At 39.7% G+C, this 27,674-nt stretch overlaps 1 protein-coding gene across 1 annotated transcript in view; it reads left to right on the top strand.

The window, feature by feature from the left end:
- agpat5 (1-acylglycerol-3-phosphate O-acyltransferase 5 (lysophosphatidic acid acyltransferase, epsilon)) overlaps positions 1 to 27,674 on the top strand; it is a 115,015-nt gene that overhangs the window by 82,403 nt on the left and 4,938 nt on the right. Inside the window, exon 7 of the mRNA XM_078213239.1 lies at positions 22,378 to 22,501. Within this exon, the coding sequence (XP_078069365.1) occupies positions 22,378 to 22,501 (124 nt within the window). The remainder of the gene's footprint in view (positions 1 to 22,377; positions 22,502 to 27,674) is intronic.

Below are 27,674 nucleotides of genomic sequence, written 5' to 3'. Positions count from 1 at the left end.
ATCAATTCTGCTGAAGGGTCACGTTCAAGAGACCAATGCTTTTTTCAAACAAAAAAGTTCCTGCATCTGTTTTAAATTCTAAAGAATGTCACTGCTTGTGAACTGTGCATTTTTTCCCTTTATTTATTAGCCCGTGTCAAAATCGAGCCACCCCAGGCGCACAGCACATTTAACCACAGAATTGTAGCAATCTCCCAAGCACCATTGCTTGCAACACCAATGATTTCAGTTTCATCTACAGCTGTCCATTTGTCTGATTTTCACTTATTGCCACCCACTAAAACTGAATTCTGATTTTCTAAACTCGTCAGAAGCTCACACAGGTACCCTGGCCAACTTAGACTGGATTTGAGCTTCTACTGTAGAAAATCCATTGCCTAACCCACTTGTGGTACCCAGTCCCTTGCTTCTCTCGCTTCTCTACTGAAGGCACCCCCATTTGTGCTGGGATGCATTTGTACAGGCGTTAATTATCTTTGAAAACTGGAACCAAGTGACCACTTTTTACATGTGAACCTAGACAGAATGCTAGCCACCCAGATAGGAAGAGGGAGCCAGATATCACCGCTGTCCTTGCCAATTGCCAACATGTCTAAGGCCTAACTGTAGTTAATGGATAGTAATCAGGGTCATGAGTTATGAGATGCTTAGCCCTGTCGCACTGACGATAATTATAATGCACTACCCGTGCCCCTGCTCAATCAAACCTTATCACAAACCTGGAATTAAACCTGAGACCTTCCTGATCTGCCAGACAAACTACCAGAATGGCTGCTGCATTTACACCATTTTTGTGGCACCCTTGTCAATTTAACATTTAATTGAAAGTGAGAACATTTTTTGTGTCGATTTGCCAAATTAAACTTTGAAGATTAGAAACCATCGTGGGCCAAAAGTATTGAATCTAAATGGGTTTACTGTACTGTGGATGGGGGGGGAAGAAGTATAGTGACTCATTCCATTGCTAATTATATGTATCAAGATTTCCTTTCTTGAATGTGTTGATGATTTAAGTCTTTTGTCCGTAAAGGTATTTGACTTCTGTTTTATTAACAGCTTATGGGAAAACAACTTGTGAACTAAATGTTTGGTATTCATTCTTCCTGAATAACAGACACAATTTCATAATGAGATGGACAATACCAAAACATCCTGTTGTTATATAGGAGCTGAAACATTTCAACATACTCGGAGTTCAAAGATACATGATGTATAATAACAAAGAATGAAAAGATTTATTGTTTAACAGGGCATATGCCAATGTTGCCTGGAAAGTTTAACGATACAAATTGTCAAAGGAGGTGAATAGTCCATATTGATTCATAGAATCATAGAAACCCTACAGTGCAGAAAGAGGCCATTTGGCCCATCGAGTCTGCACCGACCACAATCCCACCCAGGCCCCAGCCCCATATCCCTACATATTTACCCATTAATCCCTCTAACCTACACATCTCAGGACACTAAGGGGCAATTTTAGCATGGCCAATCAACCTAACCCGCACATCTTTGGACTGTGGGAGGAAACCGGAGCACCCGGAGGAAACCCACGCAGACACGAGGAGAATGTGCAAACTCCACACACACAGTGACCCAAGCCGGGAATCGAACCCAGGTCACTGAAGCTGTGAAGCAGCAGTGCTAACCACTGTGCTACTGTGCCGTCCAGGTGTGATCTGCAATAACTCTCAACTTGTGTTCTGTATAGTGTTTGAACAAAGTAGGATTTGCCTAAACAGTCTACTGCAGGGCAAAGAGAGAGCGTAGGTAGAAGAATAAAGGTAGATGACTCAAGATTCATGAAATAGCTGTTCTTAAGCAGTGTATTACAAAGAAAAAAAGGCCAAGTTTTGATATTTGCCATCTAAGATTGAACAGGAGAGTTCGTTGGGGGTTGCTGGAGTGAACATGGGAGGGAGAAATGCTAAGGAAGCAAAAACATGAATAAGCAGAGGATATGCACTGCCACATAGATTTGATGGCAGGGTGGGTCAAGGGTGAGGTTGGATTAATAAACAAGGGATAAAATGAAGCCAATGAAGCAGAGTATTAACATTCACTCTACAGATGCTTTCTGGTCTGAGTGTTTCCAGCATTTTCTGTTTATCTTTAACATTCCCAGTACTTGCACCATTTTGCTTTGGTTTAATAAACAAGGAATTTTAATTCGGTGCTTTAGAAAAAATATTCAGTGGATGTTAGATGGGGCTGGATGGTCGGGCAAAATAGATTATACGTAATTAAGTCTTAGTTAAGTTGGAGCTGATGAAAGATAGAACTTGGAACTGCTGTATGCAGAGCATCAGAAATTGGGACTTGAGGTAACATCCTTAATGAGGTGGTCATTAATGATGGTGATGAGATAAGATTTAGGTAGATGTTAACTGGACTTGGCAATACATAATGCAGTGAGGTGTAGTGTAGAATTTGGGGTTTAAGGTGCAGCTGAATGTCAGTCAGATGCACTCTGAATGAAGAGTCTGGGCAGGGGGAGGAAGCTGAAGTTTTGTATGGGGGGAGGGGGGGGTGCAAACCATGTGGCTTTGATCTGACTGATGATTTGGAAAAAATATTTGCTTATTCATGATATGCTATCTCAAAAGTTTATACATAACAATTGGGTGTGATATGAAAGCTCAAGGTTGAAGTAATTGAGGGACAGCGCATAGACAGAAATGGAGCTTTGAGATGATTGCAGGGATGGCGGAGAAGAAATTACAGTTAAAATATTAAATATGATGGATCAAAATGCTCGTATGCTTATTCAGTCATCAGATGAGGGTATTGTTGGCAGTGGCAGCATTAGTTGCCCTTAAGGTTTGGGTTGGTGGTGAGGTTCGTTCGTTGGTGGTACAGGGGTTAGCATTGCTGCCTCAGTGCCAGAGACCCGGGGTCGATTCCCAGCTTGGGTCACTGTCTGCGTGGAGTCTGCACGTCCTCCGTGTCTGCATGGGTTTCCTCTGGGTGCTCCGGTTTCCTCCCACAGTCCGAAAGACATGCTGGTTAGGTGTATTGGCCATGCTAAATTCTCCCTCTGTGTACCTGAACAGGTGCCAGAGTGTGGCGACGGGATTTTCACTAACTTCATTGCAGTATTAATGTAAGCCTACTTGTGACACAAATAAATAAACTAATAAATAAATTGCTCAGTTCCAGCAAGACTTGTGTTCCAGAAACTAACTATGCTTTTAGCCAAGCTGTTCCAATAAGATGTTACACTGATGGAAGTGGAAAATTGAACAGATAGATTCTATCTGCAAGAAGCAGGGAATGCTAATCCAGCTAGTTACTGCCCCAGCAACCTAGTCTTAATCATCAAACTGATGGCTTTGATAGCATTGCCAGATAGCTATTATCAATGAATAACATTCACCAAAGTTCAGTCTGCATGGGTTTCCTCCAGGTGCTCCGATTTGCTCCCATACTCCAGATGTGCAGGTTAGATGGATTTACCATGGGGGGAATGTGTGGGGTTACAGGGATAGGGTGGGGGAGAGTGCCTGGGTGAGATGCTCTGCGGAGAGTCAGTGCAGACTCGATGGGCTGAATGGCCTCCCCTGCACTCTAGGGATTCTATAATTCTATTCTATCCCATGAGCTGAGTTCCAGAGTTTGAGGCAAGAGTGTCTGCCCTTAAAATTAGTGCAGCATTAGACAGGGTGTGGCTTCAAGGAACCCTTGTCAAATTGAAGTTGGGCCATGAGGTTAAACATTGTGATGGGATACAATTCTGCTGCAGATGGCCTACAGCACCTCATGGATGCCCAGGTTTGAGCTACTTGATCTGATTGGAATTTATCCCATTTAGCATTGTAACCTCACGCAGGTTAGTCTATGCTGTCTTGGTTTTGGAAAGAGAATATATTTTGGGCATCACAAGACACAGAATAACTGATCACCAATTGTTGCATATGTCTAATGTCATCATTTCATATGTTTGAGGTATAGGTTTTTAGATTTAGAAATTGAATTTTAAGTGGAAGTTCACCGGTAGACATTGAGGTAATTGCAAACCACGCAGACTTGATGATTACAATTCAATTCAAAAGGTAACTTTTATTTACTGGATGAGGTTCCAGCTCTATGGTTGGGTGCCACCAAATGGCACGTGGGCTTAATCAGCTAAAGAGCATATGCACATGACATATGCAGCTATTCCATTCGAGAGAAGTTATTCATGAGGCTTCCAGAATGAAGGAGAGGTTTGAAATTCAAAGGTAGCTAATTTGCATTTCCACCTGGGAAGAGTTCATGTGTGTCACATTGCCATGGAGATGGATGAAGCTTCATGAGATTCTTTATTTTGAGTTATCCGTGTCAATTCATTGGGAGTATAGCCGACAGGCAAGACTGATTGAGAGAAGCAGTTAACAGATTGTATCAGCTTTGGGTCTTTATGTAGCTTTGTAGCACCTTGAAAGTCAAGAGATAAAACCAGTCTAAATAGTCTAAATGTTAGATCTGTTGTCCATGATGCAGCCTGTGGATGGGAGCTGGTATTTACTATAAGACAAAGTTGGTAAGGGGGGAAAACAACTGGAAGATTTGCTTAACTACAAATTAAAGCAAGAAATCTACAGTGGTCCTCAATAAAATATTAGTTAACTTTTTTGTGGTTGGAACTCGAAGTAATCAGCTTGGCTGCAGTTTGAAACCAAGGATGTTTTCAGATTTGTTTAAACTACTGTGCAGGACTTGCATGGAGAACCATGCTGGAGCTGTGAAATCAAAAGCCTTGAGGTTGGTAAAGAAATTGGAGGGTCACTTAGCCAAAACCTAATGGAAGGACCCCCACAAAATCATGTACCATGGCGAATAGCTGAAACGCCAATGGGAAATCGAGAGTGAATTCCAGAGAGCTGTGATTTACACTTTCAACTCGATCCCAGGAAAGCGAATGGACCTTAAAGATTTTGTAAGAAGAGAGACCTCTTGGGCGGCACGGTAGCACAATGGTTAGCACTGCTGCTTCACAGCTCCAGGGACCTGGGTTCGATTCCCGGCTTGGGTCACTGTCTGTGTGGAGTTTGCACATTCTCCTCGTGTCTGCGTGGGTTTCCTCCGGATGCTCCGGTTTCCTGCCACAGTCCAAAGATTGGTTGATTCAGTTGTTAGGTTGATTGGCCATGCTAAAATTGCCCCTTAGTGTCCTGGGATGCGTAGATTAGAAGGATTAGCGGGTAAAATATGTAGGGATATGGGGGTAGGGCCTGGGTGGCGTTGTGGTCGGTGCAGACTCGATGGGCCAAATGGCCTCTTTCTGTACTGTAGGGTTTCTAACTGAGTTTATAAGCACAAGTCTTTCCAAGCTATATATAGAGTTAAGTTAATATGGCTTATTTCGTTGAATTCATTTCAATATACAATGTTTGCTTCTGTTCAAAAATGTAATATCTTATGGCGTAGTTAATTAATTACTTGTTTGTTGGATTTCTTCGTTAAAAGTTGAACTGTCCCTAACATGATCATAAAAAAATGATCTAAATTGAGCTTAAAAGTGTTTGTTGATAAATAAGCCTGAAATGTAAATAAGCAAGCAGTTGAAGCTCCTTTTCCGTAAAATTTACATTTAAATAAAGTGAATGACATCAGAGAAGTTTAAATGCTACCAGAAAGAGTGAAAAGTGAAAGAGGGAATATGCATCCAGGAAAGCATAAAAGTGTGGCATGGCAGAGCAGGCTCCAGTAGCATGGCACAGACACCCTTACTAGTTGCATTCGAAGGGTGAGTGCCCAGGCCTCGGACCACCACACCCCTACATATGTCAAGTGTAGAAGCAATATCATGGATATCTATGAACAGTTATAAAGACTAACATATGAGAATCAGAGTACTGACAATCTAGCTAATGTGTTGTGAAAAGGTTAATATATTTGTGTTTTGTTCAAATTATTGCAACCTACTGCTTTGCAGCTTAGTTCTGACATGAGTTCTTAAAATTTGTAAAGTTTAGGAGATACGTGCATTGCACCCTGTCCAGTAACTTAAATATTATGAGAAATATTCCATTCAGCATTTGGGCAATGTGACGATGCTGGACTCTATGGTTGTTTGTGTGTATGTACGTACATGTTAGAGAAAGTATGATCTCACTTCAGTCTCTGTGAAACAACAGATAGCTTGAAGGAGTGTTCCTGCACTTTAGGCATGAGAGAAATATTAGAATAAAACCCAAAGATCCAATTCTCCTGTGATGTAATCTGCTTATTCATTTACGAATGAACGGTTATATTTTGTGATTCCCTCAACAGTGTGACCAAAATCAGAGTTGTGTGGCTCAGTGCTGTGGGTTTCTACATTATAATTATTGTTTTAGTTTTATGTACTGTCACGTGGGTCCATAGTGAGAGACAATCAGTCTCTTGTTGCAAAGTTCAATACACACAGGAAACTGCTGGAGCCGAGTCGCAAAGTGCATGAATTAACACCAAACTGACTCTTGGGCTGCTTTGAAGTCTGTGCTCTCAGCACCTTCTTGTATGGCTGTGAAACATGGATGTCTTGCATGCAGCAAATCAAATCCATTGAGGGAATATGGTAGTTTTATGTGGTGCACTTAGCATTGCTTTCACCATTACTGTTTGTGGTGCATTCTGGGATCTCTCGGAAGGATAAAATGATGAATTTGGCAGTCCTTGCAAAAGCACTTCTTCCAAGTGTGCTGACATTCAGAAAACTTTGCTGGCTCAGGCACATTCACAGGATGGAAGACTGTCACATACCCAAGGATTTTCTGTACGACACCCAGAGTTGGAGTAGGACAGCCAAAGCTCAGCATCAAGGGTCCTTGTACGCATGACATGAAGGTCTTAGACATTGATTCTAGGAGACACAAACTGACGACGGGGAAAATAACGACATCACTTGTGGCCTGACGTGCACTACCATGAAAATGAGTGGCTATATAGCAACTTAACAGATGCCAAAACCAAAAACTACGACACCTGATAACCACTTCATATGCAGCACTTATGGCAGGGTGTACTTCTTATAAATTGGTCTCTTCAGCCATCAGCAAAAAGTGTAAAGCTGCCATATTCCCCCAATGGACTTGATTTGCCGCATGTTCATCCCTTTGCACAGATGGAATGATACAGACTCTGCTGCTTTTTGTAATAAAGTAGCCATTAGTTTTGTTAAAGTTGAACTGAGCAAATCAACGTGCTAGTTTGCTTTTTAAATTCATTTGGTGAGGCTGCAGTGCACCACTGTTATTGACTACCAGATTATGTAGCAGCGGATTTTAAATTCTGCAGCTCATTAATCTGTTTCATTGCCAATCTAGATCTTAATTCTGAAGTTTCAAGCATGGTATGTAATTGGAAGTTCCAAAGGGTTTGAGAATGGAATGTGCTGTGGTTACTTCTACTAATCTCCATAGAAACGCTTTCTCATGGGTGAACAGATTTTAATCAATCAATGTGACTTGTACTAGAGCTAGTTTAGACTTAATCTGATTTAATTAAAACCTAATGTTTTATTTAATGAGTTCAATCTTGTTCATGGGAAAACCTTTCAGTGGTGCTTTGAAACGTGTTGAGGCTGAGCATACAAAGATGTTGGTATACTATAGTGCCCTCTAATGTACAACAAGCTTTGATTTGCCAATAAAAATCATGTTTGAAAGAAAGTTGTAGTTGGACATACCTTTTGCCTTTTTTTTCAACAACTAGAAGGGTTTGCATAAGCAGTACGCACTCATTAGATTGAAGTGTGGGACAGTTATGTCATGTTGCAGCAGGCTACAATATAACACAAAATATGGTAGTTGGGGTTTCTGCTGATAGCACAGATGACTTCAAATCTCTAAATTTGCTTTTCTTTTGCTCGACATTGCGACTGTTATCTGCTTACACTATTGAAAAGAGCTGAACTGTGTGGATAAATTGGGTATCTCTTTGACATTTTCAGGTTTTTTGCTTTTTACAAATGTGAATTTAGTAACATGCTGAACTAAAGTTTGTTGTGAAAGCTGTTTTTTTGCATTTCAAGACTTTATTTTCAAATTAGTTGCATAATTATCTTGCTTACTGGTGCTGTTCTGCTTGTTTCAATAAAAGCAAGCAGGATGGAAATTTATTTGGGGGATCCAATGACACTATTTTAAGGAAGAGGAGTGATTATTGAGATAAAATTATGAGGACAAACTGGACATGAGGTCATATAGGCAACTGCTACTGCAGCCCTTTCTGATCTGTCAATTGAAACTTTTCCTATCCTTCACAGAGATGTGTGGGTAACTTGTAGGTTACTATTTCATTAAACTTTTATGTGACTGAATCTTTCAACTTCAATAATAGCAAATGCCAAATCAGTTGGCAGAGTTTTTGAGAGTGAGAAGCCCCATTTGTGTGAAGCAAATCATTCATTCATTTGTTGAGCAGAAGTGTTTCCTGGGTGCTGGGGGTTTGACTGCCGAGCATTGTAGCTGACTATCATTTAAGTGCCTCATTTATATTTTGTGATAGGATGATGCATAACTCAAACTAGAAAAGAAGCACGCTTAGTATAATTTCCTGTGCGCTTGGGACATTCCCAAAACATCCTTCAACTAATCTTTTTTGGAAATGCTGTCACTATAAGCCAAGATGGCAGCTCATCTCACAGGAAGAGCTCACAAACAAATTAATGAATGTTTGAGATTGATGGCTTTTCATCAGTCCAACCTGTTCTGATGAAAGTTCATCGACCTGATCTGAAACGCCAACTGTTTCCCTCCACAGATGCAGCATGACCTGCTGAGTATTTCCAGCATTTCTTTGTTTTGTTTCAGATTTCTAATCAAGCGCAGTATTTTATTTTGAGCAACTTAATAAAGACTGGATGATCTGTTTTTAATGGTGATGGTTGAAGGAGGAATATTGACTCAACACCAAGAGAGCATCCTGCTTTGCTGAAGAGTGCAATTGGATCTTTTACTTTGACCTGAGCCTGCAGATGGGGCTTCAGTTTAATGCATAATCTGAAAAATTGGAATATTTGATTATGTACCATTTTGTCACTGCTTCACTAAAGTGTCGGCCCACCTTATTTTCTGAACAGTGTACTGCAACTTGATAGGGATAGAATGTAGGCAGCAGGATGTAAATGTCTTCACGTGTATAGGGATCAGACCGTAAGCTGCCACTTGCTATAGAGAACTTAGCAGAAATGGAGAGTCTTAAGGGGAAGGCAGTATGTATATCGTTTCCAGCAATGATGAATGAGTTATGTGGACAGCAGATGACATTTTAGCAGTGGAAATAAAAGTCTAGGTGATGGATAGTGTGGAAGTTTGTATTTCAACTCGTAATCAAACAGGATACTAAGTTTATGCATCATCAGGATTATTCTAAACAAGTCGCCAAGAAGTGATATGAAATCTGAATCCAGAATTTCTGGTGCCGTTAATACTGGATTCAGTCTTGCCAATGTTCAGTTCTTGAAAATTTAGCTTTTCCATTCAACCATACTTCACTAGTAAAAGGTAATATTAATTAGTAGCTATTTTACAACAAATGACAGGAAGGTTTCGGCCCTTTATTTTATCAGTATGTTTAGGTCTAATTTGCATTTTGCTCATTATGAGGTGGGAGTAGACATTGTTGGAGATGTATGGTCGGGGATTAATTTTGGGGTCGAGCACAACACAAGGTTGCAAATAGTCTTGTTCAGCTTAAGGCAGTTGCATTATAAAATGAAAACATTGGAAAAGGAACTGAGCTTGTGGTAGGAATCCAAGACAATGGCTTCAAACTTCCCAATACTTAGATGTAATTTCTGCTCAGTGGTGGATGTCAGTCAAGCAGTGACACAAATCAGAGACATAACATCACTCAATTTTCCACCTTGCCTGAACTCATCTGCTGCTGCTGAAGCCCTCATCCATGCCTTTGTGACCTTGAGACTTGACAATTTCCACATTTGGGATATTTTACTACATTAAATGCACTGTGTAAATGTAGCTTTGTTTCATGGCCATTTGAAAAGCAGACAGCAACATATGAGGGCCAATATGAGGTGGAAGCTGCATCTTGATAATTGGTGCCAGTGTGCACGGTTTCATTCCAAGTGACTAATACCTGGAATGATTTTCTAGGTATGGTAGCCGAGAAGAAACTCTACATTCATTTAAGGGACTGTTACCTGATGTAAATGAGCGAAATTATGATTCTCTAGAAGGATGAACTAGTTGGACCAAATGGCCTCTGCAATTCGTACTTCTCTCTGGTTTTGTTGCCTTCGTGTATTCATTCAGCCACTAACCAAAAGTGCATCGTAGAAGGCGTTGATTGTGAACCCAGTGATAGATTTTTGGTGCGCCTGATGCATGCAAAATCATGACCCAGGTAAGTATTCCTTGGCAAATATTATTAACTGTTATTTTGTTTATTATTGGCCTTAGTCCAACAACTGATCATTCTGAGTGTTGCCAGTTTTATTTCTCTAATTTTTATAGCCTGGGAAAAGTAACTTGAAGTGGCATGTAGGGGGAAACTCATTTTCTTCCAATATAAAGAAACCAAATACTGAACAACTGAATAATATCCTGACTTTGCCAACTTTGGCCTGAAAGCATCTGGAGAATGACATTTTCAGTGTTTTTGATTTTTGTTTTAATCCAATAGCTTTCAGACAATTGCTTAAATTTCAAAATAATGAAAGAGCTGCCACAGTTATCAGTGTGTTTTTAGAATATATACGCAAAATGGGCATATTTCATTGGTAAGTGACAGCTATTTCCCAGTTCTGTTTTTGCACAGTAGTTCTTGATGGATCTTAAACTTCAGAATTAATGATGAATAGTTTCATTGTCGGGAGATACTGCATCTGTTTAAATAACTGTAACATTAAGTGAAATACTCTAAACTTAATGCTCCCTGATGGCTGTATATGTAAAAGCACTGCCTGGTATAGAACTACATTGTACAGAAACCATCAGCTCCCAAATTTGAGTCTCATTCTGTATCATTAGCTGATCTTAAAACAGTGCCACAGTTGGATTGTTACATTCAATCTCTGGGCTTCAGTGCTGGAGAAGAGATAGTTGGGCTTGATTCCCATTCCGATTGGCATTTGCTTAATCCAGACAAGTATACCAGCTTAATAACTTGGGGTAATATAAGATTCGGTTATAATGCCTTTCAGGATCACAAAGATTATCAACACTCACTGTCCAGATTCGTGTACACAGTTTAGTCATTTAGGTCGGATGCATTTGCACTGAGAAAAGGAGGAGGAAAATTCAGAAATATTGTCAGGGATCATTGATATTAAGAATTGTTTCCAAAGTGTATGTGTGTTTCTGTTCAGATGGAAATGGTCCACAATGGACATTACAGTATGGGAAAAGAAAATTAGAGAGGGAGATTGCACATGCCACTTGCCGTTAATTGACTGCAGGAGGTATTGTAAGCGGTTATAGGTTGCAGAACTGTCAGACTAGACAGGTCATAGAAGGCTAAAATTACAGGAAAGGGAGAAGGGATAACCACCCCAGGTAACAAAATACATAAATCTGAAATAAAAATGTCTGAGTATTTTTAATGGCTGGATTCTAAAATAGCGGTGTTTGAAAATGACTGTGTTACATTATAAGTGAGGAATAATAGCTAAAATCAGTTTCTGTGGCAAGAATAAGAGCATCTATATTGAAACTAAAAGCTTCTGAGGATTTACCAGTTTCACTGTTCTTTGATATTTGGAGCCCTGAACAAAATCTCTACAGTTGACTAGTGCATGTTCAATTTCTAGTTCCATAATCAAACAACAGGCAGTCCTCGATTTTAAACTTACGATGAGATTCAATTAGAAACTTTTAGAAATTGGCACCCTGTTTTGTATTTACGAATTTGGTTTCAAATTTACATGGCAAATCACTGAATAAGTTCAAATATTCATATGTACATATTTACTTTCTGTGTCACCCATCTCCCTGACTTGATGCTCAGTTGCTGTTCCGTGACATTTTTACTTGGTGAATTTTTGTCTTTCCAAACTTTTTTAATTTATATTTCATAATACATTTTTATAGTTAATTGAGTACAAAATTCTAGGCTATTTTTGATGAAAATAGGGTATCAGGTCTTTTGTTCAGGAATGAACCCCTGATTTTATAAAATTTTCTTGTGGGAAAAATCGATTCTGCCTTATGACATTTGAACTTAAGACATAGTTTTCAAGAACCAGTTGTGTCCCAAGTCCGAGGACTGCCTGTACTTGCCTAGCATTTGAATAAATCTTGGATACAGATGGTAAAAAAGAAAGGCAGGAATAGTGAGAGATAACATAATTTCCCGTAGGAAGCCCGATGCTGTGTTAATGTCATCTCATGAAAAAGTCCTGAAACCCTCAGTGGATATCCGTAGAGGGTTTTCTGATCTCCATCCTCATTTTCTTCAGTGCCGTATTATCAAATAAGTACGGAACTTATGTCAGCAGCCTCAATGGCTGCTTAACTTCTAGCTTTACCATAGACCACTTCAACGATGCAACAAAATGTTGAGAGACAGAGCAATTAAGCTCAAAGTTATAAACACCTCTATAACTTCCATTATAAATGTAGATACAGGAATTTATCAGGAAAAGAATTGGAACAGAATATATCACTTCAAAGTCTTCAGTACAAATTTCATCCGTATATAACTTCTCCATTGGAACATAGCAATTGTTGTTGACTCCCTATGTAAATTGCCAAAGAGGATTCGTTATAACTTCAAACATTTTTAGTAAATAATACTGTGAGAGAGATTGTAGTAAAAATAATCATCAGTTTTCTGTATAATGAACTAAGAAAATAAGAACTTGGGTGATTTTAAATGTCATGGCTGGAAGTATTTATGATATTTGGTTTGAGGTTGGAATTCTTGGGATTAGGTCTTGTATGGACCTTAATGAAAAGGATTAGATTATTGAATCACCTGTTTTTTGATTTCATCTCCTCTTCTGTGCTATCACTCTGCCCTCCTGCCTGTACCCTGCAAAGAAAAAGTGATTCAACTGGAAATGTATGTTGCCTTTTTTCCTAAATTATGGCGTACATGTAGTATTTGTCATAGAAAGCCAGCATCTCTGGTTATAGTGAAAAGAGTAGGTGCATTCCAGGGCTCAGTCAACCAAGCCTTTGTCTCACCTCTGATGTGGCTAGGAATTGGCTATCTGTCCATATCTCAAATTATTTTCTAAATTGCCTCAGCATTCAAGAAGGTGAGCATTTTTTTAAAAGCATACGATTCTCCATATACTTATCATGCAATGGTAAGGTTTTACTTGCAAACTGTTATATCTGTATACAGAGAGTAGGAAAATATTCCATCAAGTTAAAGCATGGTATTGGGAAACTGATTAATCAAATTAAGAGAGCGAAAAGTATGACCAGTAATGTGTATCCATCATCACGCTTCACATACAAAAGGACAGTAGAACAGTGGCTTGAGGGTCAAGAATACCTGTGTTAAATTCATGGTAACAAGCTGGAAGTAATTATTTCATTGTGTTTTAGGATGTGGATTCTTCCACGTAGTTGCTTAAATTGAAACACACATGAAATAAGCTCAACCTCATTTTTTATCCAAGACACAAGTTTTCAAAAGGAGTGGGAGAAATGTGATTGAGATTCAATATTGTATTGTGAAAAATGAAGACAGTTCCCAAGATAAATTGCATGCTGTCTTATGGAAGAGGGGAATTCACCACCACCCCAAAGGATTGAGACCCTCTCTGGTATAAATGGTGACCGTGATGATCTGAAGTCCTTGCCTATTAACTGTAGACCTGACGATACATTGATTTTAATTATAATACCCTAATGTCTTATCATGAAATATAAAAGGCTTTTAGCAATGTGACATTAATTTCTAAAAGTTGACCTGTAAAATCCGAGAATATTGCAGTTCAGAAAGATGATATCCCATCTATTCAGTCTGCACCACTTTTTTTCCATTACGAGCCAACTGGTCCAAATCCGCTCCTCTTACTCCTTGTAGCTTTTAATATTCCCCTTTTTCGAATAACTGTGTAATATTTCTCTTTTAAGAAACTTTTAGTCTGCTTCAACACTGATTTGTTGCAGAGAATTGTTCTAAGTACTTTGTATAAAGAAATATATTTTCAAATCTTCCCTGTATCTTTCTAATTATCTTAAACGTGTACCTTTTATTTACTATCTGAGAAGTGGAAATAGTGTATCACTTTTTTAACCTTATAATCCTTAGTAATTTTGATCAGGTCCATCCCTAGCTTTCTGAGCTCTAGTGAAATAAAACTTTTTTAAAAATTCTCTTGAAAGCTTGTGCCTCACCTTTGATTACATTAAACCTGTGATTTCCCACTGTAATGTGCTCCTAAAATGGACCATGCATGTGCATTTGTATTTTTTCATTATCTTTTCAACTTTTGAAAGTTTGTAAGAACTAGTGTACCGAATTCAAATGGCAAAATATATCTGCTGCGTAACTGCAATCTATCTAAAGCACTGAGGGATAAGTTATGTTGCAGCAAAGTTGGATTTAGCCATTGGGGAAATTCAAGTGATGTGAAATGAAAAGTTCTTGGGATTGTCAGTGTTCCCTTGTGATTTCTATAATAAAATCCAGCTGTTTCAACATGAGTACAGCAGAGAAAATTGGCTCCAATTTGTACTATGTCTCAAATGATCATGATCATTCATGTGCTAATATTGCTTGATTTTACATTCCAGATTTTTGTTCAGTGTACTAACAATAGCATGAATAATTTTTAGTATCATTTTTTAAATGATCGTGACTTTTACAAAATATGTACAAATCGAAGTGCTATTAATCATGGCATGCTGTTTAGAAACTAGTGAAATGCATAGGAGAGGGTGCATCAGAAAGATACAAGTACTGCCAACTCATGTGGTTCCATTACCTGACTTGGAATTTTAAGTTTCAGCTATATGAGATTTCTGGACCACTCTCAATTTTGGTAGTTTCTTTACTCTCAATCTCTCTCCCACTCCATCTCTGCCTCAGTTCCTCAGCTCTGTGCTACTCATCAGTTTTTGCAGTATGTTAGCTTTTTGGCAGCCTGCAATGGTCTGCATCCTAACAATTTGCAGTCATTGTTGAAAACAACTAAACATATGGCAAGAGAGTGTTGCTTGGTTGGCAAGTGGTCTCTTATTACCATGCACATTATCCATGACAATACCTCTACCAATCAGAGTCCTCTTGCCAACCAATCAGCACTTTCTTCTCATATAGTATAAATTAGTTGTTTTCCCTTTCATTGGTATTCTTGCAAATTGTCCTGATAAGTACAAGATGAAAAGCTTCGACATAATGTCTTTTTTTCAGCAGTACACAAATTCTGTACTACAAAATGACAACTTCTAGTTATATTATGTCTTTGACATAGTTAAGGTGTTTGCGGAAGCAAAATCAGGCAAAAACTAACAAGTCAAATAAGGAGACTTTGAGACAGATGAGAGAGCCATGTTTTAAAGAATGCCTTGGAGGAAGAAAAAATAGTGGAGAAATTAGTGAGGGAATTCCAGGGCATAGACCTCGATGGTTGAATACATTGCTGCTAATGGAGCAAAGGAGGTGGGAGATACAACAGAGGGCAGAGTTGGAGGAATGCAAAGTTCTCAAAGGATTATAGGGCTGCTGGAGGCTATACAGTTGGGTATGAATAAAATTAGAGGGAAGTGAACATGAGAATTTTAAAATTGAGTCATTGATGAACCAAAGCCAGAGTACGGATGAATGCGAGTTTGTGCAAGTTAGAATACAGGCAGAGTGTGGCATGAACCTCAGGTTATTGAGGGTAGACGTTAAGAGGTAGGCAAGGAGAATATTGTAGTACTTGATCTGGATGTGCTGATGCAGGGGTCAAGATGAATGATGTTAGAGATGAAAGTAGCCAGTTTTTGTAAACAGAGGCAATGGGACCAGAATCTCAGCTCGGGGTCAAAATAGAATGCCCAGGGTTGTGAACTGTCTGGTTCAGACAGAAACCAGGGTTGGGGAAGGAGCAGAACCAATGGTTAGGAAATGGAGGAAATGACAGGGACCAAAGACAATGCATCATGTTTCCATTCTTCCATGTTTCAGTTTCCTAGTGCTTAATTGGAAGAAGTTTTGTCGGGGAAATGCTGTGACAGTACGTCGGTGCAGTTGAGATAAGTGGTAGCCGTTTAGAGCTGCTTGTCATCAGAACAAGTTTGGGGTATATATATTTGGATGATACTGAGAAGCAGCATGTATATGAGATATAGGAGGGGACTGCGGATAGATTATTGTTAAAGTTCCAGAAGTAATGGTACAAGTGCAACAAAGCCATTGCAGGAAGTTCTTTAACAGCTAGATAGGTAACGGTAGAGCCAAGCAATGGCAATCCTCATCATCTGACCAATGGATGAGGGACATTGGCGAAAGTGTGGTGAACTACAATTCGATCAAGTATTAGGAGGGATATTGCACCAAGGTGCTGTCACAATGGGTGACATTTGTGACCGATTGGAGCCATTCCTGTGATATAGTGGAGAAGGAGACTTGATTGGAAGCATTCAAATGTGGAGTTGCTGGAAAAGTGGGCAAAAGGGGAGACAACATCATGCTGAAGGATTGTGGCAATGTTTAAAGCATGATCATGGGCTTGCTAAGGTCAGTAAAGATCAGCCATCAAACTTGGGAACTTCCTGATTATGCTTACCACTAGAGTGCAGTTATCCATAAACGCAGTTACTAAAAAAAAGAATTGCACCATCCATCTTGAGGAATAGAATTTTTAAGTAGGTACTTTCATTCGTTTGTAATCTTCCAATTAGGTGAGAAAATACAGCTGCCGTTCAGTACAGATGCTGAAAGAGAGAGTCCTGTATGACCCTCATCATCATGTTTCATTGACAAGCTCCCTTTGAAATTTATTGTTATTACTCTTTGCTGCATTCATCACTCTACAGCACCAACACAACTGTGAAAATAACATAATGAAAGTCATACTGTAGTTGAAGAAAATTATACTGAAAAAATGATTGACATCTTGGTTATAAACAAGAAACTTTCTCCTAATTAATTTCTCATGGCATATTTGCACTCTGTAATGGGACCAATGTGAATTGCATATCTAGGTTTGGTCACTGTTTATAACATTAATGGTGACTTCTGTAGAAGTAAGCAAACAAAATTCAGCTTTTATCCAAAAGAAGACAATTCCGTATGTGATCTGAAAGAAACAAGTATAAAGAAGCTAGTTCAAAAAATCCTTATGTTTTAAATGCCAAAACGTTTTTATTCATATTGACAAATCTTATTTCTGGAGATAGATTTAAGACCTGGTATGACATTCCTCCTGTGTATATTGTGAATACTGCTCTTTAACACACATGCTGATGGGGGTCTTGTTCTCACTACCCATTGTTCATCCTGTTAGTTTCCTGGCTGATTCCAACCTGGTAATATCATGATGGTAATAGCATGAGGTAATATCATATCATGATCGTAATGTCTCCACATCATGATTCCAACCTGCACATATGAATCTTAACCAACTAGTTCAGTGTAATTACAAAATAATCATTCATCAAAACACTACTCTTTACTTTCAACAGACCCTGCGATGGGACAAAAACCACTGAAATGCTATTGTGTTTGAACACGCCCTGTTGAAATAAGATGGAAAGTAAATTAGGTAAATTTTCAAACTCTGTAAATGACCTAGTCTCGAGTGTAGAGGTTCTGAAACTTTGCAAAGCAATGGATAATAATGAGAATAGTTATAGGATTCAGGATGATATTTAGGATGGTGGTGATATGGGCAGGAGAATATTAGAGGAAATTCATTGCAGAGGAGTGTGAAATTACGTGTGGAACAACTAATGTGAAATGATAATACCCTATAGTGTGATTTTGTAAAATATAGATGAGGGAGCTGTCTATGCACACAAATCCTTAAATGCATCAGGGCAAATTGATAAGGGAGTTAAGATGTATATAGGTTACATGATTTTATGAATAGAGGAAAAGATTATAAAAGCAAGGAAATCCTGCTGGAACATCATAAATCACTATTTGATCTCAGCTGGAATATTCTGGGCAATTTTGGATACCAGATTTCAGGAAAGTTGTAATGGCCTTACCAGGATGAAGGACTTCAATTATGAGGGGAGGTTTGATAAGTTACCACTTAACACAGTACAGCACCCACTCGGTCCTCTGTTGGAGTGCCAACCTTGATTTTTGTGCTCACACTCTGGAGTGACACTTGAACCCCATAACATTTTGACTCAAGTGACTTTGCTACTATCTGAACTACAGCTCGTGCGCATCGGAGGCTTTCAAGATAATGTGATTTTGACAGAGTAGAGTAGACAGCAAAAAATTATTCCCTGTAGCATGTAGGTTAATAACCAGAGTTCATGGATTTACAGTCATTGGAGAGGTGACAAGGAAGCTTCTCTTCACTTGCAATCTTGCATTCATGAATCCATTAAGCACATTGTTACCTTGCTGGGTTTTTTGCATTGGTTTTTAATATGTCTTTGACTGTCTTTTGAGTTATCGGATTTATATTTGAAGGTAGTGGTTGTGCTAAATGTGTGGTCATATGGCAAGAGTTCCAGATTATTTGCATAGGCAATTACTTCCTTTTAAATATCTATCCTCAAACAAATTCTGTTTGTTCCAGACAAGTTTTAAAATTTTGTTTTCTTTCCATTTCATTACTCATTTCCTTGCCATAGGATTAACAACATAAAGGAAGTCATTTGCATTAGCTCTAAAATATCCCTACTGCATAGATCCTTTCAGAATTTTTTTCAAGTTGCAGTAAGGTTTGTTTGATCTTTGTTTCTTTTTGTGTGCTGGCTTACATTAATTTTAAGTGAATATTACGATATTGTTTCTCAGAGGCAATGAATCTGACTTGTCTCATTAAACTGCAAGAAGCAATGTGCCACTGCCATCCAAACTTGTAAATCAATTTATATCATTTGCATTGTTTTAGTTCAGGTCTTATTTTGATAGGAGTGATTGTGATCATCTTTGGAAATAGTAAGCCGGAAGCCCATGATTTTTCATCCATCCGTTTCAATGTAGGTAAAACCATGGACTTCGCACTTGCCATTTTCCAAGACATGTTAAACGCTCCTGCCAACTGGGCTTGCCACATTGCTGTCTCCCCACTCATGTATCCATTTTTTTTGTTGTGTGTGTTTCTCTATTATATATCATCAAGCTTAACCTACAGAACAAAGAACAATACAGCACAGGAACAGGCCCTTCGGCCCTCCAAGCCCATGCCGCTCCCTGGTCCAAACTAGACCATTCTTTTATATCCCTCCATTCCCACTCCGTTCATATGGCTATCTAGATAAGTCTTAAACGTTCCCAGTGTGTCCGCCTCCACCACCTTGCCTGGCAGCGCATTCCAGGCCCCCACCACCCTCTGTGTAAAATATGTCCTTCTGATATCTGTGTTAAACCTCCCCCCCTTCACCTTGAACCGATGACCCCTCATGAACGTCACCACCGACCTGGGGAAAAGCTTCCCACCATTCACCCTATCTATGCCTTTCATAATTTTATACACCTCTATTAAGTCTCCCCTCATCCTCCGTCTTTCCAGGGAGAACAACCCCAGTTTACCTAATCTCTCCTCATAACTAAGCTCCTCCATACCAGGCAACAGCCTGGTAAACCTCCTCTGTACTCTCTCCAAAGCCTCCACGTCCTTCTGGTATTGTGGCGACCAGAACTGGACACAGTATTCCAAATGCGGCCGAACCAACGTTCTATACATCTGCAACATCAGACCCCAACTTTTATACTCTATGCCCCGTCCTATAAAGGCAAGCATGCCATATGCCTTCACCACCTTCTCCACCTGTGACGTCACCTTCAAGGATCTGTGGACTTGCACACCCAGGTCCCTCTGCGTATCTACACCCTTTATGGTTCTGCCATTTATCGTATAGCTCCTCCCTACATTATTTCTACCAAAATGCATCACTTCGCATTTATCAGGATTGAACTCCATCTGCCATTTCTTTGCCCAAATTTCCAGCCTATCTATATCCTTCTGTAGCTTCTGACAATGCTCCTCACTATCTGCAAGTCCTGCCAATTTTGTGTCGTCCGCAAACTTACTGATCACCCTAGTTACACCTTCTTCCAGATCGTTTATATAAATCACAAACAGCAGAGGTCCCAATACAGAGCCCTGCAGAACACCACTAGTCGCAGGCCTCCAGCTGGAAAAAGACCCTTCCACTACCACCCTCTGTCTTCTGTGACCAAGTAAGAAGTCTCACAACACCAGGTTAAAGTCCAACAGGTTTATTTGGTAGCAAATACCATAAGCTTTCGGAGCGATGCCCCTTCGTCAGATGGAGTAGTTATCTGTTCTCCAACAGTACACAGACACAGAAATCAAGTTACAGAATACTAATTAGAATGCAAATCTCTACAGCCAGCCAGGTCTTAAAAGGTACAGATAATGTGGGCACATTATCCCACATTATCTGTACCTTTTAAGACCTGGCTGGCTGTAGAGATTTGCATTCTAATTAGTATTCTGTAACTTGATTTCTGTGTCTGTGTACTAATGTTGGAGAACAGATAACTACTCCATCTGACGAAGGGGCATCGCTCCGAAAGCTTATGGTATTTGCTACCAAATAAACCTGTTGGACTTTAACCTGGTGTTGTGAGACTTCTTACTGTGCTTACCCCAGTCCAACGCCGGCATCTCCACATTCTGTGACCAAGCCAGTTCTCCAGCCATCTAGCCACCTCCCCCTTTATCCCATGAGATCCAACCTTTTTCACCAGCCTACCATGAGGGACTTTGTCAAATGCTTTACTAAAGTCCATATAGACGACATCCACGGCCCTTCCCTCGTCAACCATTCTGGTCACTTCTTCAAAAAACTCCACCAGGTTAGTGAGGCATGACCTCCCTCTCACAAAACCATGCTGACTATCGTTAATGAGTTTATTCCTTTCTAAATGCGCATACATCCTATCTCTAAGAATCTTCTCCAACAACTTCCCCACCACGGACGTCAAGCTCATCGGCCTATAATTACCTGGGTTATCCTTCCTACTCTTCTTAAATAACGGCACCACATTAGCTTTCCTCCAATCCTCTGGGACCTCACCTGCATCCAGTGACGAGACAAAGATTTGCGTCAGAGGCCCAGCGATTTCAACTCTCGTCTCCCTGAGCAGCCTTGGATAGATTCCATCAGGCCCTGGGGATTTGTCAGTCTTTATATTCTCTAACAAACCTAACACTTCCTCCCTTGTAATGGAGGAATTGTAATACAGGCTTAATGTTATAAACACATTTCCACATAAATGTCTTTCTAGATATTTAGTTCAACTTAATTGAATTCACCACAAGAATACATTTGTGAAGATATATTATATTTTATATATCTTATATTTATATTATATTTATATCAAATTTTATATATCTTCTATTTTAAGAAGTTGTGATAAAATAACAATATTACTTTGATTTGAAAATTGAATGAACCTGTAAAAAGGAATGGGAATTTAAGTGATGTAAAATGACTTTATTCAGTACTACTTATTCAGAGTAATTTAATGGTTGTGATGTTAATATCATCCTCATGAGTGGAGTTTCTGAATATATAATTTGTATGTTGGATATGATCGTTTTCATTTCATAATTTGCTTAATATCTGAAATCATTAGGAAAGAAGTCAGTAATAGACCTTGAAGCCACTGTTGCATTTTTGTCCTGTGGCATTGATAATTTGCTTTGAACTGTAAATAATTAAAAATTGTTTGGACTGAGGATATCTGTCTCTGTCATTCCACCTTGTGTCAAACTAAATTAGGTAGTTGGTCTTTTACTTTTTTTTGTTCAGTTTGTTTCAATATGTTTGAATATGAAGTGTCTTGAAGTTGATATGTTTTGCCCATCATCTATAATAATGGCAAGTTGATCAAGTGAAAGTAGTGAATATGTCATAGAAATCATAGAAACCCTACAGTGCAGAAACAGGCCATTCGGCCCATCAAGTCTGCACCGACCACAATCCCACCCAGGCCCTACCCCCATATCCCTACACATTTACCCGCTAATCCCTCTAACCTATGCATCTCAGGACACTAAGGGGCAATTTTAGCATGGCCAATCAACCTAACCCGCACATCTTTGGATCTTTAAATCATGTATTTACACTTAATTGACACTTGCTTTGTTTGTTGAGATATGTATGAAGTTTCAGCTTTAATAAGAAATGATCTATTAAAATATCTTTCACATCGCTTTAACCCACCTCAACTACTACTTTTGGTCAGTTATTTGGAAAATAGTATTTTTGTAATACTAGCGCAGTTAGCAGCTATATTAATTGCTTCATTGTTTTCCATTTACAGTTTTGTTCCTTTGATTCACAGAATTCTTATGCAGGGAGTGTCCAAGGATACATATTTTCTTTGAGCGTGTGGATATGACAGAGGTTCCAGAGGAAGCTATATTCCTGAAGAGGTGGTTACATGAACGCTTCGAAATAAAGGACAAGTCAGTAACAACTTTTCCATCATAATAGTCATTTAATCATTATTTACCAAATGCACAGATGCTCCACCAACATTACTTTCTGAAGATTTAATCGCAAAGAGCTGGGATTAAAATGTTGCAGATCTGTTTAAGCATCAATTTGAAACATGGCTATAGAGCAAGGTGTTGGAAAATTGTCCCATTTTCTTTGAAGGCATCATTTTGTCTGTAGACACCTCAAATACTATTGACTATCTTCTGTTCATGAGGGTAGTGTGGAAGATTTTAGATTTTTTTTCATTTGAAGATACTAAAGTTTGTTTTTACTTTGGATTAACTTTGTTCTGTATTAACAAACATTTTTCACTGCGTAAGAACATTGAAGTACTATTTGATCCAATAAGCTCAATGTTGTACTTAAAACTCCCTCTCATCTCCTCCTCCTCCTTCATCCTCGGGCACTTCTTTCCTGCCTCACTTTCCTCAGACCCCATCCCTTCTTAAGTTTGTCATTTGGAGTGAATTTCAAGTAAGCCTTTTTCACTCGCAACGTTTGTGTGTGTGCCTGATCTAAATACTGGGGAATTCATTTTATTTGGGTAGTCTTGTGTGTATATTCAGTGAGTTGATTATTTTGTCAGCATTTTGTTTAGCACAGACATCAGGAATGTTACTCGATACCCTTAATATCCCTTGGATGCGTTACAATCAAGGGGTTAGCAATAATTTTGTTGAGCCAGCTGTTAAAATACTTACCATGCAATTAGTGACCTCTAGCAATTGGCTAATTCTCCCATGTATCACAGAATTGTTGCAACACAGAAGGAGGCTATTCAGTCTTCATTTCTACTACTGGCTCTCTGAGCAATTCACCAAATACCAAATTGCTGCTTCAGTCAACCAGTGCAGACACAATTTTGTGCACATACCTCTCCAATGCTTTATGATTGGCTCGAGTAAAAGTGTCAAAAACCTGATGTGTCACATGGCATCATCTGGTGACCATTATGGGGATAGTTTTACTCCTTATTGTTTAAAAAAGCAGTATGCGTAAAAGTAACAATTTACATGAGTGTTGCTTGTTTGCATATTAACAATTTAAGAAATACACACATAGTAAAGCATTTGGAAGATCAATTATATTGGTGGTGGGAAAGCTTCCAGAAACCATAATCCAGGACAAAATTAGCAGTCACTTGGACAAATCTAGATTGGTTAAGGGCAATTTGTTAAAAACGTTGGGATTTTTTCCTGAGATAACAAAGAGGCTGGTTGAGGTATTACAATTAGAACATAGAACAACATAGAACAGTACAGCACAGAACAGGCCCTTCGGCCCACGATGTTATGCCGATCTTTATCTGAAACCAAGATCAAGCTATCCCACTCCCTATCATCCTGGTGTGCTCCATGTGCCTATCCAATAACCGCTTAAATGTTCCTAAAGTGTCTGACTCCACTATCACTGCAGGCAGTCCATTCCACACCCCAACCACTCTCTGCGTAAAGAACCTACCTCTGATATCCTTCCTATATCTCCCACCATGAACCCTATAGTTATGCCCCCTTGTAATAGCTCCATCCACCCGAGGAAATAGTCTTTGAACATTCACTCAATCTATCCCCTTCATCATTTTATAAACCTCTATTAAGTCTCCCCTCAACCTCCTCCGCTTCAGAGAGAACAGCCCTAGCTCCCTCAACCTTTCCTCATAAGACCTGCCCTCCAAACCAGGCAGCATCCTGGTAAATCTCCTTTGCGCACTCTCCGATGCTTCCACATCCTTCTTATAGTGAGGTGACCAGAACTGCACACAATATTCCAAATGTGGTCTCACCAAGGTCCTGTGCAGTTGCAGCATAACCCCACGGCTCTTAAACTCCAATCCCCTGTTAATAAAAGCTAACACACTATAGGCCTTCTTCACAGCTCTATCCACTTGAGTGGCAACCTTCAGAGATCTGTGGATATGGACCCCAAGATCTCTCTGTTCCTCCACAGTCTTCAGAACCCTACCTTTGACCCTGTAATCCACATTTAAATTTGTCCTTCCAAAATGAATCACCTCACATTTATCAGGGTTAAACTGCATTTGCCATTTTTCAGCCCAGCTTTGCATCCTATCTATGTCTCTGTGCAGTCTGCAACAGCCCTCCACCTCATCCACTACTCCACCAATCTTGGTGTCATCAGCAAATTTACTGATCCACCCTTCAGCCCCCTCCTCTAGGTCATTGATAAAAATCACAAATAGCAGAGGACCAAGCACTGGTCCCTGTAGCACTCCGCTAGCAACCTGCCTCCAGTCCAAAAATTTTCCATCCATCACCACCCTCTGTCTTCGATCAGATAGTCAGTTACCTATCCAATCAGCCAACTTTCCCTCTATCCCACACCTCCTTACTTTCATCATAAGCCGACCATGGGGGACCTTATCAAACGCCTTACTAAAATCCATGCATATGACATCAACTGCCCTACCTTCATCAACACACTTAGTTACCTCCTCAAAAAATTCTATCAAATTTGTGAGGTATGACTTGCCCTTCACGAATCCGTGCTGACTATCCCGGATTAATCCGCATCTTTCTAAATGGTCGTAAATCCCATCCCTAAGGACCTTTTCCATCAACTTACCAACCACCGAAGTAAGACTAACCGGTCTATAATTACCAGGGTCATTTCTATTCCCTTTCTTAAACAGAGGAACAACATTCGCCACTCTCCAGTCCTCTGGCACCATCCCTGTGGACAGTAAGGACCCAAAGATCAAAGCCAAAGGCTCTGCAACCTCATCCCTTGCCTCCCAAAGAGTCCTAGGATATATTTCATCAGGCCCAGGGGACTTATCGACCTTCAGTTTATTCAAAACTGCTAGTACATCCTCCCTGCAATTGATGTGGTTTACATGGATTTTCAAAAGACGCTCAAGAAAGGGCAACCTTATAGGCTTGATAGCAAAGTTCAAGCCCATGAAATAAAAGCTGGTGGTAATGCGGATACAAAGTTGGCTGTGGAACAGGAAACAGTAGCTTTTCAGACTGGAGGAGACTGCCATCGTGGAGTTCTCCAGGGAGTGGTATGAGGTTGACTTTTTTTCTTAATCTCAGTTGATGACCTGGACTTTGGTATGCAATGCATAATTTCAAAATTTGTCAGTGACACAAAACATGTAAATATTGTGAAATGGTTAGAGATGGGCATTTCTTGGACATTGAAAGGCTGGTAGTCTGGTTGAACATGTGACAGATGAAATTTCAATGCAGAGAAGTGTGAGGTGATAAGCGGTTGGAGGAAGAACAAGGAGTGGTAATATAAACAAAGGATACATTTCAAAAAAGGGTGCAGGAGCAGAGGGATCTGATCGTATATATGTACAGTTTGTTAAAGTTGACAGGGAAAGATTGAGAAAGTGGTTTACTAAGGCATGCCTGATCCTGGGATTTCTAAATAAAAGCATGAAGTCCAAAAATAAGGAAGTTATGATGAATCTTTATAGAATTCTGGGCCTCAACTGGAGTATTGTGTCCAATTCTGTAAACCAGAATGGATGTGAAGGCGTAAGCGAGGCAGCAGAAAAGATTCACAAAAACGGTTCCAGGGAGAGGAACTTCAGTAGGATAGATAGATTGAAGAAACTGGGACTCATTTTTTATTCTTCCACAGGATGTGGGTGTCACTGGCTCGGCCAGCATTTATCGCCCACTCCTATTTGCTGTTGAAGGTGGTTGTAAGCCACAGTAAGCAGTCCATGTGGTGTTGGTACACCCAAAATGCCGTTTGGAAAGGAATTCCAAGATTTTCACCCAGCCACAGTAAAGGAATGACAGATGATACAGTTCCAAGTCAGGGTGAGTGTGGCTTGGAAGAGAATTTGCAGGTTATGAAGTTCCCATGCATCTGCTGCCCTTGCTTCTCAGTGGTAGGGGTTGCAGGTTTGGAAGGAGCCATGGGGAGTTGCTGCCCTGCATCTTGTAGATGGTACATACTGCTGCAATGGTGTGCCATTTGGTGAAGGGAGTGAATGTTGAAGGTGGTGGATGGAGTGCCAATCAAATGGGCTACTTTGTCCTGGATGGTTTCAAGTTTCTTGAATGTTGTTGGTGTTGCATTCATCCAGGGATCATTCCATCACATTCTTGACTTGTGCCTTGTAAATGATGAACTGTCTTTGGGCAGTAGGAGGTGACTTACTGCAGAATTCCCAGCCTCTGACCTGCTGTTATAGCCACAGTATTTACACTGCTGGTTCAGTTCAGTTTCAGGTCAATGGTAACTCCTAGATCATTGATGGGGGAATTCAGCAGTGGTCATACCATTGAATGCCATGGGGAGATGGTTGGATTCTCTAATTGCCTAATGTGTGTAGCACTAAGTTGCCACTTAGTCCAAACCTGAATGTTGTCCAGTTCTTGGCATATGGACACAGACGGCTTCAGTACCTGAGGGTATCTGTTTACTATGTTGAGTATCTGTTCTCCTTGGAGAATTGAAGGTTGAGGAGAGATTTGATAGAGATATTCAAAATCATGAGGGCATGAGGCAGAGTGGATAGGAAGAAACTGTTTCCACTGCGGAAGGATTGAGAACCAGAGGAGACAAATTTAAGTTCAATGGCAAAGTAACCAAAGGCAACATGAGGAAAAGTACGTTTTCCATAGTGAGTGGTTGGGATCTTGAATGTACTGCCTGAGAGTGTGATGGAGGCAGAGTCCATCATGGCTTTCAAAAGAAATTGAATAATTATCAGCAGAGAGAAAATCTGCAAGGCTTCAATGAAAAGGTGGCAACTGTTGGAATTTAAATTCACTTTATAAAAGCTGGAATTGAAAACTAGTTTCAGTAATGGTGACCACAAAGCTACCATCTGATTCACTGATTTCCGTTTAGGAAAAGGAAATCCATCATCTTTGATTTACTCTAAAGCCAAAACAATATGGTTGACTCTAAAGTCGCCTCGAGCCATTTGGTTCAAGAGTAGTTGGAGATGGGCAACAAATGCTGGCTTCCCCTGTGATACCCATTTCCTTGCAAAGAAAAAACTATCCTTTAGCCTGCTTTCTGTGTTCTTACACTTGTCCCCTGTCCTCCCTTACTTTATTCTCTACTATGCTCTCTCCACCCTGTTTTGTTCACATTTGGGTTGCTTATGTTGTGGATCCATCCATCTTAGTACTTGAAAGCCTTTTTGGG

The sequence above is a fragment of the Mustelus asterias genome, chromosome 5, assembly GCF_964213995.1.
Source record: "Mustelus asterias chromosome 5, sMusAst1.hap1.1, whole genome shotgun sequence".
Lineage (NCBI taxonomy): Eukaryota > Metazoa > Chordata > Chondrichthyes > Carcharhiniformes > Triakidae > Mustelus > Mustelus asterias.
The sequence above is the reverse complement of the archived record's forward strand: the minus strand, read 5'-3'. Positions and strand labels throughout refer to the sequence as shown.